We start from the raw sequence: 17693 nt of genomic DNA on the forward strand, positions 1-17693 counted from the left end.
AAACTGCGTATCTCAGAATCCAGTTTGTTTAATTTTATTATTAAATTATGAAAATCTGAAGTGGAGGAAGTGTGGATCCAAAATCTGCCTATTCGAAATAGAGAAAATTAATTGATTTGTAATTGGGAACACCTAGTGGAACCTGGCAGATAATCTTGTTCAACGCATTTACTTGGACCTTAATTTACAAACTCTAGTTTACATTAACTTACAGATTGTCCTGACCTTAAGTTCTGTTTCAAGTACCCTGTTCCCTTTCAAAAGATAAATTTTCCATAGGCCAGTGCTTATCTGCCTGGCTTCCTGGCTGACTGGGATTTAAGCTATACTGGCTTGGACGACACAAGCAGTTGAATCGTGTGAACTCACATGAGCGCTCAGCAAGAACATGGGGAATTACTGAGTTTTTATCAGAGGAAAGCAGACAAAATTTTATAAGAGGAGAAACGCAAAAGCAAAGATAATGAATCAGAAAAGGTAGTGTGTTCATTTGACTTGATGATATTGGTTTGTTAAAATTGCTTAGAATAACTTTTGGTAGTTAATGTTATTTTTTCCTTGATAGATAAAAAGGAGGAGAAAACAGTGTATTTCACTGCTGTGTGTGGCTATCCAATCTTTTGTTAAGTGTTTGTGCCTCCAATGTGTCATATTACTGTGTTGAGTAAAAAAGGCAGAGGGATGCCTGTGTGTTTTGGTTTTAATTTTTATTGGAACAGGTTGGTGGTGGTTTTGTGAAGACATCTATTGAAAGCATAATGTACAAGAGAAAGGACTTCATGGTAGGATTTAGTTTTCTTAATTGCTCCTATTGCTCTTGGAAAGCATGCTTTTTCTGAAACATCATTCAGAGTTGTTACCGAATGATTCCACAGCACATATGAAGTGCTTAATGTGATTTGCAAAACGACTGAGGATGAGATAACTGTGGAAATGTTCTCTGCTGCTTTCAGATGCAGACAGTCTATTTTTGACCTGGAGCCCAGTATCAAGCCCTGGGTTTTTGTTAGGTCAAGGGGGTGGGCACTGAAGGCCTTATCTCTTTTTTCCTTTGTTGACAACATACCCTTATCCTTCCTGGGTCCTGGGGGACTGCTTGATAATGCTGGCATTTAAAAGACCTAGATAGGAGAAGTCACAAACTTTTCTCTATTTTTAAGGATGCTCACTAAAGTCAGTAGCAAGGCTCAGTGAGCTACAGGGCTGTGGGAGAACACTGCTAGTGAGACCAGGAAGCCATAGGAAACCGTGCTTCCTTAAACAAAGATCTATTAAAAGCATGAATTAGTGTTACATAAGTGTAAACAATTTGGAAGTATAAAAAATTTTATAAACATATTTATCTATTTATTGGTTTTGTTCAGTAGGCGTACTTTCAAAGTGTATTTTTGTGGTGCATTTGGGATATTTTTTAATTAAACAATTAATTCCTCTGTTTTTAAGAAGGGCCACTGCAATTACATAGTGGTTTATTTAAGGAGAAGTTATTTATGTACATTGTTTAAAAAGATTTTTTTGTTAGATAAGCAGTAAAAACTTAATATAGGCCTTTATAAAGATAAGGCATTAAAGGAAGCTTTAGAAGGAACACATCAAATTCTGTACAAACTGTTAGAATGCAAAAAAATTGCTTTGTCTGTGCTGTAGTGTGTTAGTGGGCAGGTTCACTCACATTGTGTTAAATGATGGGTTTTGTTTAACCATTTAGTGTTTTGGCTTGATACTGCCTCCTGCCCCAAATTCTTGGATCCTGCAGTGTTGAAAGAGCAAAGCAGTTTAACTGCAGTTGCTACTGTTTGTGGGTTAATAATAAGGAATAACATAACTGAGAAACTATATGTTTTAATTGGCTTTATTTATGTTTGTATTTAAAAAATAGAATACAATAATGTAAATAAACTGTAGCTGTGAAAATTTATGAAATCTGCAGCTATAAATAATGCACAAGAAGAAAATCCTATAAGAGGTTGTGCATTTATCACTATGGATAAAGATAGGTGGTTTTGGTAAAGTGGTAGTTTTTCCTGTTTTCAGTCTCTTACATACTATAGCAACTTCCTCTACTGCAAGGGAAGGGGCAAAGAGAAGAAACAATTTATTCAATATAGGCATTTAACTGGCAAATGGTTCCCTATCTAAAGACACATTTGCAAAATTTAAGCAGAACTTTGAAGAAGGAAGTGAAAATTCATGAACTTGTGTTAACAGCAAAATGGAATGTTCTTTGTGTGTGTTCAGACTGTATAAAATGTAATTATTAATAACCACTAAGTTGCCTCTGTCTCTTCAACTTAATTATACCATGGAAAATACATTACAGGAATATTTTCCTCATGGTAAATACAGAATACTCTTTTCAGGGCTTATGGACGTTATTTTATGCCAATTGTTTACATGCCTACCAACATGAAAAATGGTTGTGTAATTGGCAATAATGGTAAATTACACCCAAAAAAGAAAATTAAGGTGGCAAATAATATGTATTTGAACTTGTGTTAGTGAAGCCTTGCAGAAACTACTATTTAACACCTACATCTATGTAATTTTATTAGGCAACGGATGAAAACCTCGGAAAACTGAAATTCTTTCAAAATGAATTCTTAATCAGAGAAAACATGGTTGTCATAGAGGCAGTTTACACAGTCCAGTAGCTCACGTATAAGGTCTTCTCTGAACATCTTCAATGTGTTAACTGCTTTGTGTCTAAATATTGTTTATCTGCAATATTAATCTGATGGACCTGGATAAACTGGTTTAAAATTGTTAGAATGAGTTTTATGAAATCTGACTCAGAGTATTTTTGTACCAAATTAAAAAAAATACTGTAAGCTGGTATTGATTGAGTTTAAAAACTAATTAGAGGAGCTGAATAGATATTTCCTTGATATCATACTTCTTGCTTATATCACTATAGATAGCTTCTCAGTATCAGGTGAAAAACAGAAGTTAAGTTGAAACTTAGTAAATCGTAGCCTAATTATGCCCGTTTTTCCTGAAGCAACAAAGATCTTCATATCCTTCAGGAGAAATTTGTTGGTCTATCTTATTAATTACTATTACAATAAATGGTTTCTGTTGCAGTCATCCCCACAAGTGATACTCCTATATTAACTACAAACAGTCCTACTTATTACCTAAAAAATCTGAATCAGACAATGTGGTCACTCTTTGTCCTGGGAGTTTGTAATTCTGACCACACAGATTTGTGAAATGCTCTTATAAAAAATTATAAATTTAGCAGCATAGGCTGCTCTGAAACACTCCCTAATCCTATGGATTGTAAATGTAGATTAATCCCCAGTGACTCCTAGGACTGGATGAGTAGATACAAAAGTGTTTACCTGTTAAATAGTGTGCTGCGTGCTTTTTCAGTGGATTGTATGTGGTTCCTATATGGAGATCTGTGAAGTTGCCGAATGGAAGCGTCAATGCTTTTTAGTGTCATTCACCCATTTTAAAACCGTCAAAAAGGAAAAAAAGCTTAGAAGGAAAAAAAAAAAGGCACGAAAAATGAACTGTGCTAAAGAATGAGCTTCTTTGGTCCCAGCCAGGTCCTCTTCACCTCTGCAGTTGGAAAGTTGGGATTATTTCTTTAAGCCACCTATCTTCAAGGATTTAAACAGCCAAAAATATTCTGCTTGAGTAGTAAAAATGGCTTAACATCTGTGACACATTGATGTTTTCTATGTTAAAATTTGTCATGGTGACTTTTTAAATTTTCCAAACCCCATCTTTCAGGCTCTTCATGTATCAGACAGGTAATACAAGTCAGCAGAGTGTCAGAACCATGCTGAATGTAACAGATTCCTTCCGGTGGTATTTTGCTGTCCTTCACCTGGAGTTTCCTTTCTAAAGCAATGACCCATGGGTTTTTATTTTAGCTGGAGTGAAAGCTAGAGAGGTTACTTTTTTATCAGATCTTACTGCTGGTCTTCAATATGGTTTGAGTAAAGTGTTTCCCAGTAAATGGAGTGGCAAGGGAAACTCATAACCTTGTCACTGTTGCAGCATTGCGTGACTGAAAACTGGAGTTGCTAAACTACAGCAAAACTTTTCAGTACTGGCACTGACCTGCTGTGTACAGCACTGGGAGCAAACCTGTGAAGGAGTTTAAGCTGCTAATTAATAACAACTCATTTGCACAATATATCAAATACCACATTGACAGGACGTGAGATTTATTTATCTTTTACGAGTACTCCAAAGCCGTTGTTAAAGTACACCTAATACAATCAGAATGGAATTGTATTCCTTAGAAATAATTAGTTCTGGAAGAGTTCTTTATGTGTACCTTTTTACTCAGTGCATTTATATTATAGGCATATAACTAAGCAAATCATGCTGGTTTAGAACTCCTATAAATTGCCAAATTATCCAATAAGTTATACCAATAAATATATCCTGTCTTATTACCCTCAAAGAGCAGGAGGCAGCATGAACTGTTCTGTTTCAGGAACATGAAAATACATTTTTTATTCCTTTTAGTATCTTCATCATACCTCTCAGTGAGATTTTACCAAAAATTAGTATTTTAGAGACTCCTGTTCAGCTCTCTCAGAATTTTAATTTTATGCAAAATTTCCAAAGTCAGTTGGCTTGAGGTTTTCTCTGTGTTATTCATTAGTCCCCCTGGAGCTTGAAAATTTCTGTTTTAGAATTAGCAGTTCTTTTTCTGAATCTTTGCTTCAGGATACCTCCCAGGGAATCCTCCGCGTGCTCTCTGGTATCTAAGCAAAATAGGTGTTAATACCCAGTATTAAGATATGTTAAAGAACCATCAGGATTAATAAATGCTGTATTTCTGAATAAAATGGCTAAAGAAAGAATAGGAATGTTGGCTTTGTTGCACAGGAAAATTATCTCATTGCGTTCAGTTAGTGATTTCCAACTCTCCTTTCTGACTAGCTGACATGAGACAATTTAAAGCCCAAGCCCAATTAATTCTCATCAATAGATTTTCAGTCCTAAAGATGTTATTCATGAAAATTCATTCACTTGTATTTTTGGGCTTGAGAGAAAAACAAAACAAAAATCACCTTAAAATAAGCCAACTGTCAAACCTGTGTGGATGTTGGTAACCTTGACCACTCTCATCGAGAAGTGCCCCCTAAAGACCCAATGGAATTAGTGATTTTCTTTCCTTCATAACACAACTGGGACAGAGAAGCCCCATTTTCTTTAGCGGGAATACTTGGACGCCCTCCAGTCAACTGAGAACAAAGAGTTGTCTGTCAGGGTCTGGGGAGCCCCAACATCTGCTTTTTAAACAGGATGTGGGGAAGGCTAAAATCCTTTCCATTTGTGACGCTAACATGGCTTTGAGAACACCTGGAATTACTGGATCCAGCATTTGAATCTTATCTCTGGAGCTGATTTCTGATAGACTAAATCCGTTTAGGGGCTAAGTTTCTGTGTTGTGTGGAAGATTGGGCAGATTTTCCACTGGAGATTCTTGACTCCTAAAATCTGAACCCAGCCCTCCCTTGGAAAAATGTAAAATAATTTCAACAAATAATTTCAGGGAGACTGTTCATTCTGTTTCTAGCTTTTATTAAAAAATCCCCCAAACCCCAAAACAACCTCTAAAACAAAATAATAAACAAACAAGCAAAATCTTTTAGTAGTTTTTACTGCATTTCATTGTCCACTCAGAATTTTGTAAGCAAGCACATCAAATTTATGCCTTTGCTTTTGTTGATTGCTTTCTGTTTTAGTTGATTTAATTTGTGTGAATGTTCAGTGAAGCAGAGAATATTAAACACATAAACAGGTTGTTTAAGGAAGTTGCTTCTATGCTCAAAAGAGTGCTAAAAAATACCTGTGCATTTTCAGTAGAGCATGAAAGTGTTTCCTCTGATCATTGTGTGGTGAAATGGCCCAAGCAGTCAGCTTTTAGCAGAATGTATTTCAACAGTTTCTAAGATAAATGGCTAGCTAATAAAAGGAAGAAATACTTTGGTAGACAATTTGTGTTTCTATACTTCTTCATATTAATTAATCAGTCTGTTTTCAACTAAATATGCTGTTGGAGAATTCTGTCAAAATTTTACATAAATAGTGCTGTTTACTTTTATTACATTTGGGATTGGTTTTTGTGTATCCTGTCAAAAAGATTTGTTGGGTATGTATTATTTTGTTTGTTTCATTTGCAATGAGGAAACTGTAATGGGCTGCCATGCCCTGACTCTAAGACTGCTAGATTTAAGGAACAGCAGTTACAAAACTTGTCTGGGAAACTTACAAAGCTCTACTTTCTATTTCAAAGATTTTTTTTTTTAATTCAGTGGCCTAATTGCCTGCATATTAAGTAGTGTAGAATTTCTTAATATAAAAATAATCTGTTTCAGAATACATATTGTAATATATTTTACAAAACAGTTGTGATAAAAAAATGGGGTTACAGTCATCTTTATTTCTGGTAATTTAAAGTTGGCAAGAAAGCTCTCAAAGTAAACCGTTAACAACCATAATTGTAATTATATGTTTTTGAAACTAGTAAATAAGTATGTTAATGACTGCTTCTTGTATTCATTCCTCATCATTTATGATAGCACATAATCTTAAAAGTATATCAACTTGTGTTTGATGTTTTTAATATTGGAAAACCCCTGCAATTAAGGGGGTGATGCAGAACTTATTGAAGGGTAATTGAGTGTGTTTATTCTTGTTTTGTTTTTATGGTAAATCCCAAAATTTAAGGATGCTCATGGATATTTCAGTCAGCTGAGTTTCTGCTGGTTTTCTTGAGTATGAGTCTCGGTGATGTGCTCAGAATATTAAAATCTATTTGTATTCAGCTTTGGTTACTAAAAATGAATGTTCAATTTCATCTGTTGTATAATTCTCATCTTAAAAAAAAAATCTTTAAAACCCCACAAATTACAAAAGAGTTAATGTCTCAGATGGGTTTGTTACATCCTTAGCAGAGAATACTGAAACTATAGCAAAATACTGAAACTATAGCACTGGGCATATCTACTTCATAAGTTCAAATAAAGATAATGATAAGATTATTTGAAGGATTAGTTTTAAATCTAAAAAAATAGGGAATATTTTAAATGTAAAAAGTTGGGTGCTGGAAGGAAAATCCTGATGACTGCATTGGTGTTAATCTGGCTGGTTCTGGCTGGCTCTTTCTTCTGGCAGTCTTAATGCCGTGTAATCCTTCATAATCTAAAACCAGCTATGCACTTCCTTTTATTGTGAAATAAAATATCACCTAGAGGTAAAAAGAAAAGAAAGAGTAACAGTTACAAACAAAAACCTCAATGTAAATAACAGATGTTTTTCTAATTACTTGGGAGAAAGTATCATAGTTGCTATAAATTTTACAATAATTTTCCATTACTATGCTGCTGGCAATCTATTCAACATTTAAGAAATTTGTTTTTCTGTATTTCTGTTCTGAGAGGTTTGAGCTGCACCTACAGCTAGAAGCTGCTGTGCTGTTGGCTTGCTGGAATAAAGTACAATGAATATAACCCTAGATGTTGTCTGTTAAAGTAGGAAAATCTTATTAAAAACATGTCATTCTTTATGAATGCTCTAAAAGTAATTTTTTAATGTTAGAAACATGTTTTTAAAAAATAGTAATACCTGACTTGATGTTTTGTTATCTTTTTCAGTCAAATATTTTTAAGCATATTTTTAGTAAATTTTAAGTAAATTTCTGCATATTTCTAAAAGGGACAGTATAAGAAAAGTATAGCAAATATGAAAGACCATTGAATGGTGGTAAGGGAAAAAATTAATCTCTTGAACAAGTTATTTCATCAATATGTGAGAGTAGTTAAAATGTTTGATAATTTCTGTTTCTCTGAAGTTCATATATGCATGTTAGTACTGGCAATGAAGAAATTTTCTTGAAATCCTCAAGAAAATGAGCTCAGAAAGTTCTGTGCTGTCCAGAGTATACAGGGAATAAATGCAAAAGCATTTTGATGTTATAATTAAATGTCAGTGTACTACAAAGATTGAATAATATAAGCTTTTCATGTCAGAAAATTCTTTGACGTGTTTGGCATTAGATTTTTGTGGGAGATATCTATAGTAGATCATTACGTAAGTATTTTTAATTACCACTAGTCCATATAATAATACAGAAGTCAACTAATAACTATGTTTAACTATTACAGTCAGGTTAACATTGCATTTTAAAGTTTTAAAGGATATAAATTTGTTTTCCTTTGCATGTGTTTAAATATCTTGAAAGTAGTTTAGTTTTCTTTCAGTTGCGTAACTGTACTTTTCCTTTATGGAGCCATTTTTATTCTTCTAGTTTAAGGGAAAGTGTTTGCTGAACAAAAAATATCGTAGTGTGTTACCCGCATGCTTGAAAATGGACGGGAAATAAAGAGCAGTCGTGTATATTCTGAAATCCCTGTCTAGACACACATAAATATATTGTACAGTGTCTTCTTTCTTTTTTTTTTTTTTTTTTTGTTGGAGTTTAGGAGGCTTGAAACTAACTGGATTTTTTTAAAAAATAAAGTTTATATTAGATTCCTTTCAATTTTTATATCCAAACCAATTATCAGTGCTTTCGTTTCAAGTACTTTTAAGGAACATGCAAAATAAAAATACCTGAGAATTATTTGGTAACTTCTATAAGTGCTGTAAAAAGCAGTGACTGGAATATAGGGCAGATGAAATTACAGACAGCTCAGTAATCTACCATGATACTGCAATAACTAATTAAAAATGTAATAACTAAGTGAAAGCACGAGGATGTTATGTTTCCCACGATACTGAGGACAGGAGCAGTCTGTCGATGCTAGAACAAGAGTGGCAGTTGCAGTAAACCTGCTGAGTTACCCACCCGGCCTTAGGCGTGTGGACGGCTCACCCGTAGCTCCATGGTGGCACTGGTCGCGCGGCCGCCGGCGGGACCCACGGGTGTCCCACGGCCGCCTCGGAGCCAGAGCTGTCGTCCTCGGTACCACCACGGGACCGAGAGCTCCCTGTGCCATTCCCCTGCGCGCATCTGACAGCGGCGGGTGCCTCCACCTCAAAGACTTTGTTAAGGATTAGAGGGCTTTAGCGAGGGTTCTGTGGTTTCGTTGCTCCGAGCGTTGGAAAACGCAGTTGCAGCTTACACGGGTAGAGGTTACAATCCGGTTTGAAAAATGAGCTACAAGAGGTCCCCATAACAGCGTGGATTAAATAATGTGAGTTGAAGCACCAAACAGAACAAAATTAACGGTGGAGAGAACAAAGGAGAGGAATAACACTGACAAGTAAACTGGGCACACAGACTACTTCTGGAGGTACTTGGGTTGCCTTGAGACAAGAGTAAACAATTTAAGTGTTATTTGCCAATATATATTTGGCTAGTGGTAAGGCTCTGCAATATCTTGCATACTTTTAAATTTACATATTAATTAAAAATAGAACATCTCATTCCCATGTGAATGAAGTGGGATATTCCCTGAGTGCAGTTTAAAAGATCAGAATTATAATTTAAGCCATAGAAAACACAGGTGCAGAGAACAGAAATAAAATTGCACATGTTTTAGCCATTCCTTATCATGAACTGTTTAATTATCCTTCTTTGCTTGTAATTGAATATAGCCAAACCAGGCTTGTGTTTATGAACAGCAATGCGTGCTATTTCTTACAAGATTCCTTTATGAAATTGCCATATTAACTGACACTCTTGACCAAAAGTCATTTTATTACCTTTAAGCCTGTCAGGATCAGTAGGTGATTCTTTTTTCACAGCTTGATATCAGATGAGACTAGTGTGGCACATGGAAATAGTATTTGTGCTAAGATGTAAAAGATGTAAGTTTTATAGCAGAGAGTTAAGAAAGCTTGCAGCTTTTTCTTTTTAAATGAGCATGAAGAGCATTGATGTGCATCATCAATGGTAATAGTCATCTCTAAGGAAAAAGCACCTGCCAGGAAACTTCATGGGGCAGGGAAAGACTGTCTGTATTCGTGCCATGGTTTTTAGTGTAAAGCCCAGTTGGAAGTAAATGAGGTTGGATGTTTTTATTGACTTCTGCACAGCAAACTGATATGTCTGATTTGTATTCCCAGTGAATAAACATCTCTATCACCAAGCCCGCCTATTGTTCTCAGCGAAGGGAGAGTGCATTACTTTAACCTGGAAGGAGGCAATGTTACCTTTGTGTGGGAAATATGTGGGTTTACTTTATCCGGTTCTGGCTGTGTTGCTGTTGCTTGGTGCATCAGTAGGATGCTGGTGGTCAGGAAGGCTGTATTTTCCAGTAGTCCGAAGACCGCTGGATTTCAACTTTCTTGACAACTGGGATTATGTGTGGCTTTCAGTGGCCTTCTCAAGCTGCTAAAATGGCCACATTCTGCTGTGATTTGCCCATCTTGGCCAATTGCAATTGGGAGTTTTCCATAACTTTCATGTGGAAAGTGTTGGACAGAAAGAAAATATGAAAGAGGGGTGAAACCCCCATAGAAACTGGTGGACCTCTGAAGTCAGTATCAGAATTGGAGTCAACTCATTTATTAGTAATTAAGAATGACACTTCAGAAATAACCATCCCCCGAAACAGACTTGCCATCACAAACAAGAAAAGAAAATACCACTTTTCTTGAAGTTCACTATGTGGAAGCAAAATATAGGCTTTTATACACATTTTTCAGTTTGGGGAGGAGCTAGGTTTTTTCAGGCTAGTGTTAGGCTGGAGAGAGGTAAGAGGTCACCAAGCTGTTGGAAGAATTACTGTGGCATTGCTGCAGTTAGTGGGTTTGTCATGTTGGGGCACTGGAATGACATTGTGGCTGGTTGATCTCTTCCAGAAACCTCTGAACTCCAAGAATAAGTTTAGAGGTGATTATAGTATGCTGTATCATTTACATAACTTATCTATCAGTAACACTTCCCTTATTGTCAAGTGTGTCTGTTTATATATATGCCTGCTGAAAGGATTGGGTTCAAAGGATAAACTCTGACAGCCATGTGGACTCTATTTGACCTTGTCAAAAGGTAAGTACCTCCTCTTTGGTTGTACTTTTCATAAAAGAAAAACCAAATGCCCGCATTAGCCAGTTCTTCTTCCTTTACACAGGCTATGTAGGACCTGTAAGAAAAAGGAGCAAGTGTGATTATAGGCCTTAAGCTTTTGATGACAATCTATTTTAGTGTTTGTTTATAAGCATTTTATGTTGTTAAAGATTTGACTCACATTTAGGATAAAGGGCTGAAATAACAAGGATTTGGGTCGCTGTCGATAGTCAGCAATGTCTGTAAGTGTGGCTTTTCACCAGTTTTCATGCCATATTAATCGCAAGGTTTGAGAGCAGTGGTGGGACCTGTCTCCTTGCTATCAGTCCCCAGCCTGTGTGCTGGATGTGTCAGCACAATGCTGCTGGCAGATGGAAGAGTTGCAGTAAATATGCATAGTTATGGTTTAACTGAAAAAGCTGTGGGAAAGGAAATACATTAATCCACTGTGGCTGTTTTTGCTTTTAAATAAGCCTCTGTAATAAATTGTGAGTTTTTCCTGGACTTACCCTTTAAATTTCTAGATTCCTTTCTTGATTGGAAGAGGGAGTAGAATAAAAATTGAACTGAAGCATTAAAAACCTCTTAAAAACCAGAAGCAACTGAAAGTTAATTAGGTCGTGCATGTGGAAAGAAGTCCTCTTCCATGTGGCCTTTTTCTTGAACATGCTTCAGGAAATCTTGGTGTAGGCAGATCATAAAGTATGCACTATGTGTACAAGTGCATTGTTTGTTTAGATGGTGTTGTAAAAGTGATGTTTAGGAAGTGCTTTAAAGCCAGAAAAGATCACATCCCTGAATCTGGGAAGAGGTAAACTTGATGAACAATTGAGTACAAACTTGATATTTGAAATTATACTAAATGTTTGATCTTTTAACTCTTTTAACTTTCTTCCTACATAATCAGGAATTTCACTGAAGGAGTGAATCTGATTCTCTGTCTTTGCTGTTTGCAGTTTTAGGAACATTTAGCATATAATTCCTTTGGCCAAAAAGGAGAGGACATTAAAAATTTTAAAAAACTTTTTTTTTTTTAATTCAAAAGTATTAATATAGTTTTGAAAATACTTTTGTGTCTCAGACACCTAATTTTTGTTTTGATTCTTATGTCACCATTTTGTTATTTTTTCAGTCACTACAATTTTTATATTCTAAAAGGACCTGATATGCTAAGAAGGATTTTCATGTGCCATAAAAATTTGGAGGAAAATATCTTTTCCTCTCCCATTTCTCCACCTCCACTTGTTGTAAATCACTTTTGAGGTGCATGAAAGCTTTATTCCTTACTTTTACATTGACCCCTGCCCAGTGTGGCAGCAGTGCAGGATACCACGGTGGTTGTTCCAGTGCAGGGTCTCCAGTGTCTCCATAGGGTTCTGAGGGAGGGGTTTAGGCTCCTGCTCTCTGCAGATGCCACAGCTGCTGTTATGGCATGTGGCAGCTAGTTTGCGTGTTTGATGTTGATGTGGGTGTTGCTGCAAGGGCTGGTGACGAGTAGCTGTGCACTGAGGACATGGGTAGCAGGAGCCTAAACTTTCTCTACAAAAGTGCTGTTAAAATTGAATAAAATGCCTGCTCAGAACGGGGTAGGAGCGGCAGAGGTGGGCACTGATCCAAGCCTAATGTATCTGCAAGCCGTGCCAGTTGCATTTGGTCCTTGTTGGGATGGATGAAGCTGTGGGCAGAGCTCTGTGTTGTTACATCTCAACCCATTTCTTGTGCTCAAGCCAGTTTATTTTAAGCTATCTTGAAATATCTCTATGCTGCACCATAGTGGGTAATGTATGCAAAGTCGTGCATCTCAGTGCTATCAGTTGCAAATTACTCTCCTGTCAAATGGAAACCTTGCAAGGAAAAAAGATAAATAGATGTAAATTGTGTAAGACTCAAGCTAAACAGTTGCTGACTTTTAAATATTGGTCTCTTGCTTTCCAGAAATTTTTGCGGAAGCTGGAAATATTCTAGGAAAAGGTGGCCATCTAGGGATACTGCTGAATTAAGCCATGGCTTATGTGTGTTCTGTTGTGTCAGTAATCTCATATCCTCCTAAGAGCTTGTCAATCTTCTTACAAGGGTTTGATGTGAACAAAGTCAGGGCAGAAGCTGATGTAAAATATGTATTACATAGCCAAGTCATGCATAGTGAAATGGGTAAACCCACGTGCATATGTCCTGTGGGCACTTCCTCACTGGTTAAATGTTATTTTTGTCAGGTCTCTCGTGGTACTTATATAGATGATCCATTTTGTTCACCTACTTGTGGCTTTTCAACACTGAAAGCACATTGAAAAAATGCAAATATTACTAAAACAAGCCAAAACTCAGGAAAACTGTATCAGAGCTGACTTAAAAAAAAATTTACCTAAGTACTTTGTGAGCCGAATAGCTTCAAGTTCAACTCTCAAAGCAGTTTTTGTCCTTAGAAAAAAATCCTTTCCAGAGAAAAATTGTGTGTTGGCCAGCGCTAGCTCTGATGCAGATGGGGCACCTAATTCCCTTCTGAAGGAGACATTGTAGCCATGTAAAAAGGAGAAGATGCAGATGTTTTCCTTGTTCAGGTCCTCTCCTCAGTTAATGCCATACTATGCACCATGTGTGCACCATGCCATGTGGATCCTGCAATTCTCAGAAAGGCTTTCTTTAAACATACACTGCAGCATTCCAGAGCTGTGGCGACACGGATGCCCATCGCAACCTTTCTCCTTCATGCATCTTTTCTAGTGCTTGACCTATGCCAGATACATAAGTATCTTAGGAATGAAGTTTTACAGGCTAATTTCCCTTGCTGCTTGTTTTCTCATGTAAGACTTCTTTCCTTTCCTGCATGAGTTGCATTTATTTGTTGTTAGATAAAAGGTACAATTTCTTGTTCACAACCACAGGATTGCAATCTGAAGTTTCATTAATGTTTGCACAACTTTCTGCCACCATTGCGTTTTGAGATACAGAATGTGAATCTCTTCTACCCCACAAGCTGACGGATTACTTTTCTTCTTAAGTGTTCAGTTGTTCTGTGACTTGTCAAAGTGAGATACCCCAGATGTTTCCATCCTACCAGAGTAGGGAAGAAGTTTTCTTGTCCTCAAGAAAACAGACTCAAGAACAGCCTAATGTTTTGTTGGGGCAGTAAACTGTGATTCCAGCCTCTTGTCTGAGGGCCTTGTAAGCAGTGTCCCTAATGGAAATATCCACTGGCTCATGTGGAGACTGAGAGGAAGGATTATACCATGTTATTGGGTCTATTTCAGCACCAAGAAAACAAACTCATCAGCTGGGGGAACAAATTCCTCAGTCTGTTGTATTTTGGAAACAACCTTCTACTTAATTATTTAAAAACTTTTTAAAAGTACCTTTTATTGCATCAGAGGATGAGAACAAAGCAGTCTTATACCAGCTGTCTTTCTGATAAATGTCCTTACACAGACTACCAGAGGCCATGACATTCCTGTTACCCCATCTTGATAATCTGAAAATCATCTGTGCTGGAGCATCTGCTCCAGGGCAGTAACATAGGAATATCAGATAAATTCTGCATTTCGTTCCCTGGTGGATACATTCTCCAGCAAGTTATACAATAAGATTGTGTGAGAAAAAGGCATTACACCAAATCCTAATTCCTAGGGATCTCTTCCCTAGGAATCAGAAAATTAGAAATATATAAATGACAGTGCATAAAGGTATTGATGACTAGAAGAAATGGGACTGACTCTTGACATAATTATGTTATCTAAGAAAGAAATCTTACACTAATCTTCAGAAAGGCCACTGCTTAATCCCTGTACATTATATCAGAGCCCTAGGTCTGCTGCACTTCAGCTGGAGAACTTGATTCTGCCAGGTTTGTGGCAGCTTCTTGGGCTGTCCTGAAATTTGGGGCCTCATTGCATGATGGGCTAAACCTTCTAAATCTGGGGATAATCTGCTGTTTTGTTTCCCAAAATACATCATCCCTCTACCATAGTTTTTCTTTCAAGTTTTACTGCTTTTTTTTAATATGAACATGTGGGAGTAGCACTATTTTTCTGATCCTACCCCAAAAGCAGCAAGAGCTGTGCATGTTTACCTGCATAGCACTGAACCTCCTTTATCTTTAGCTGAGCAAAACTGAAAGCTTGAAAATTAGTTTAGGGGGGACAAGAGATGCAGGGATCTGATGTGCAGGAGATACAGATTACCCTACACATGCAAAGGTCACAGTGCCGAAAGGGCTTTTAATCTCTCAGACATCATGAAAATCTGAGAAGATGTTGTACATTAGCCCGTTGAACATAATCTTTAAACAGCCAATTTCAGTTTCCTAATGTTGGTTATCTTGGTGTATTTTAGCATGTTCATCAGAGGGCTATGAGGCTTTTAGCATTCCTCTGAAGAACTGATTATTGCTGACAAATGTGACAGAAGGTTTGTTCATCAGTAAGTGAATATTCATCGTAATGAATGACATTAAGTATGCTGATTAAATAGTAGTGGCAATCAGTAAGTTCTAGTAAAATTAGCACCAGGCACCCTGTTTTTTCCCTTGATGAATCAGATCTCTGAAAACCTGTTAGAACTCAATCTCTTTCTAAAGAGTTTCCCTGATTGTTTATGAAGACGTACCTCAAGGCATCAGTGATATCTTGTCCTTGTTCACCTCCCCTCTGCTCTGTTAGTTGTCAGAAGCTCTCCAGAGCGCCAAGCATTGCTCTTCAGGGGGTTGTTCAAGTGTGCTGGAATGCAAAGTGACCTTTGCTATTAACTAATGCTATGGAGATCAGTGGAAATGCAGTAGAATATCCCAGTGGTAAATCTGGCATCCTTAATTTCAATTGCCTGTATCTTTCTAAATCTTTTGTGCAACCAGGCAAGTTTGAGCTCCATGTGGTTCAGCAGTGTAAGCTAATTCAAGAATTATGAGCAAGTGTTACTTTCCAAAGTCATCTGCAGTTCAAGCTGCATTGTCAGGAACATGGATTTTGAAGACATTTAACAGCATCAATAAGCAATTGAATGAAACAGCCTGAAATTTAATTCACTTCAAAGATTTTTTTTAACAAATTCGACATCTCACACAAGAGCTTCATAGCACAAAAGTATGTGACAGTGATGCATAATGAAATGTAATGTTGTTGCACAATCCAAAGTGTTTGCCAAGGAACAGAGAACTATAATCTTCACAGAAGAGAGAGATAATAAGTTGCTAATCTACTTATTGTTCCAGCTACTAATATGAGCAAACATCAGATTATTTTGAGAAGTACTGTGTATGTGAATATTTGTAATAAATAATTTCTCCCACATTACGTTCCAGGGCAAGATTATTATAATGTGCTGACTTTGGCACAGAATGTGAAATCATTTAGAAGATAAAGCCAGTGCAGAGTGTGTCAGCTTGCTTTTTAAAGCAGTGTCCCTCTATGAAAAAACACAGCAAGTATTGTGTGATCTTAACTAACGGGCTGCTTTGCAAGCATTTAAGATATTAAATTTCTGACTGGTCATTTTTTAACTCTCAAATGAACCAAGCAGGGGCTTCCTGCTTGAGAGAGGCACTGGCTCTGAATCTGTTGCTGCATTGCACCTGAGATCTTTGAGTTGCTTTGGCCCTTTGGCTCAGGAGGCTGAGCTGGAGCAGCTCTTTACAGAGAAGCAGGAGTTCCTGGTGGTTTCAGCAGCATGTGCCTGAATTCCCAGGGCATCCAGCCTGGGATGGAGCCAGGAGTGGAGCCAGTGCTTCAAGTTCCTGCCTCTACAAATGCAAAACCCAGTCATACACTGCCCAGCACCTCACTAAGATCCAGCAGACCAGCCCCAAAAGCCCTGTCCAGAGACAGCTCTCCCAGGGCTTGCCAGGCTGGTGGTTGATGGTGGAGAAGCAGAAGCCCAGCCTTGCAGACTGTAGTTGTGTGACAGCAAACCTCAGGAGACCTTCCAGGGTTGTCTTGCCCTGTACTTTTGCAAAGAGTATTTTGATTGCAAATGAATTAAGGACTCAGAGTCAGAGACAACATTTTAAAAACCATGAGTATATAGTTAAAAGAATTTATTATTTTTGGAAATAAATATAAATCTTTCTCTTGGCTTCATCAAAGTTTGGAATAACATCAGGATAGTTGTTTTTAATTGCTTTGAGTATACTAAGGAATGACATTGAGGAGATCATGGTAGATAATAATTCATTGTGTAAAATTATTAGTGTTAGTATTCATCTAGGCATGACAAGTGATACAGACTAAGCTTGGGTTCTCATGGAAATTACTTGCAAGAAGACTTGTGTTCACCCAAATAAAAAATGAGAATTAATCCAGAATAATTTATATGGTGAACTGGAGGGGAATGGAGTGATCATTCTGTTTTGAAAGTCAGATTTCGTATTTGTTTTCTGTGCTTAGAAAATGGATTCCAGGTAAAACTGTGCACCTGGTTTAGATGCAAGATGATCTATGCATTATTTTTCATTAATTGATTATAACAAGGAAAAAAATCTGTTTTTTCTGGGAATCTGTTTTGACTTCAAAAGCTCTATTCTATTCATTAGGCTTATAAAAAGAGACTTGGTTTTGTTTAGTGCGGTAATTAGTCATAGAGAAATGTTACATTGTTCCCAATCTAGGCAATCCAAATTATAACTGTCATGTGACTTTATTTGTTGACTGTCAGTTTATCTGTTGACTGTAGAGGAAACCAGGGGTGATAACAAATCAAAGCTTATCTTATTTGTATTGCAGTA

At 37.0% G+C, this 17693-nt stretch overlaps 1 protein-coding gene across 3 annotated transcripts in view; it reads left to right on the forward strand.

Annotated features, from left to right (window-relative positions):
• Positions 1-261: 261 nt before the first annotated feature.
• The window catches only part of RBM20 (RNA binding motif protein 20), an 80283-nt gene continuing 62851 nt past the window's right edge, over positions 262-17693 (forward strand). For 2 of the 3 annotated variants that reach the window (XM_042019298.1, XM_042019299.1), the window contains exon 1: positions 263-477. In XM_042019298.1, the coding sequence (XP_041875232.1) occupies positions 464-477 (14 nt within the window). In that variant the 5' untranslated portion in view covers positions 263-463. Of the gene's footprint in view, positions 478-17693 lie in introns of all 3 variants that reach the window. The other variant, XM_042019300.1, reaches the window with a different exon arrangement.

This window comes from Corvus kubaryi, unplaced genomic scaffold (genome assembly GCF_017639235.1).
Source record: "Corvus kubaryi isolate FWS band 111438036 unplaced genomic scaffold, C.kubaryi_AGA036_p1.0 138, whole genome shotgun sequence".
Lineage (NCBI taxonomy): Eukaryota > Metazoa > Chordata > Aves > Passeriformes > Corvidae > Corvus > Corvus kubaryi.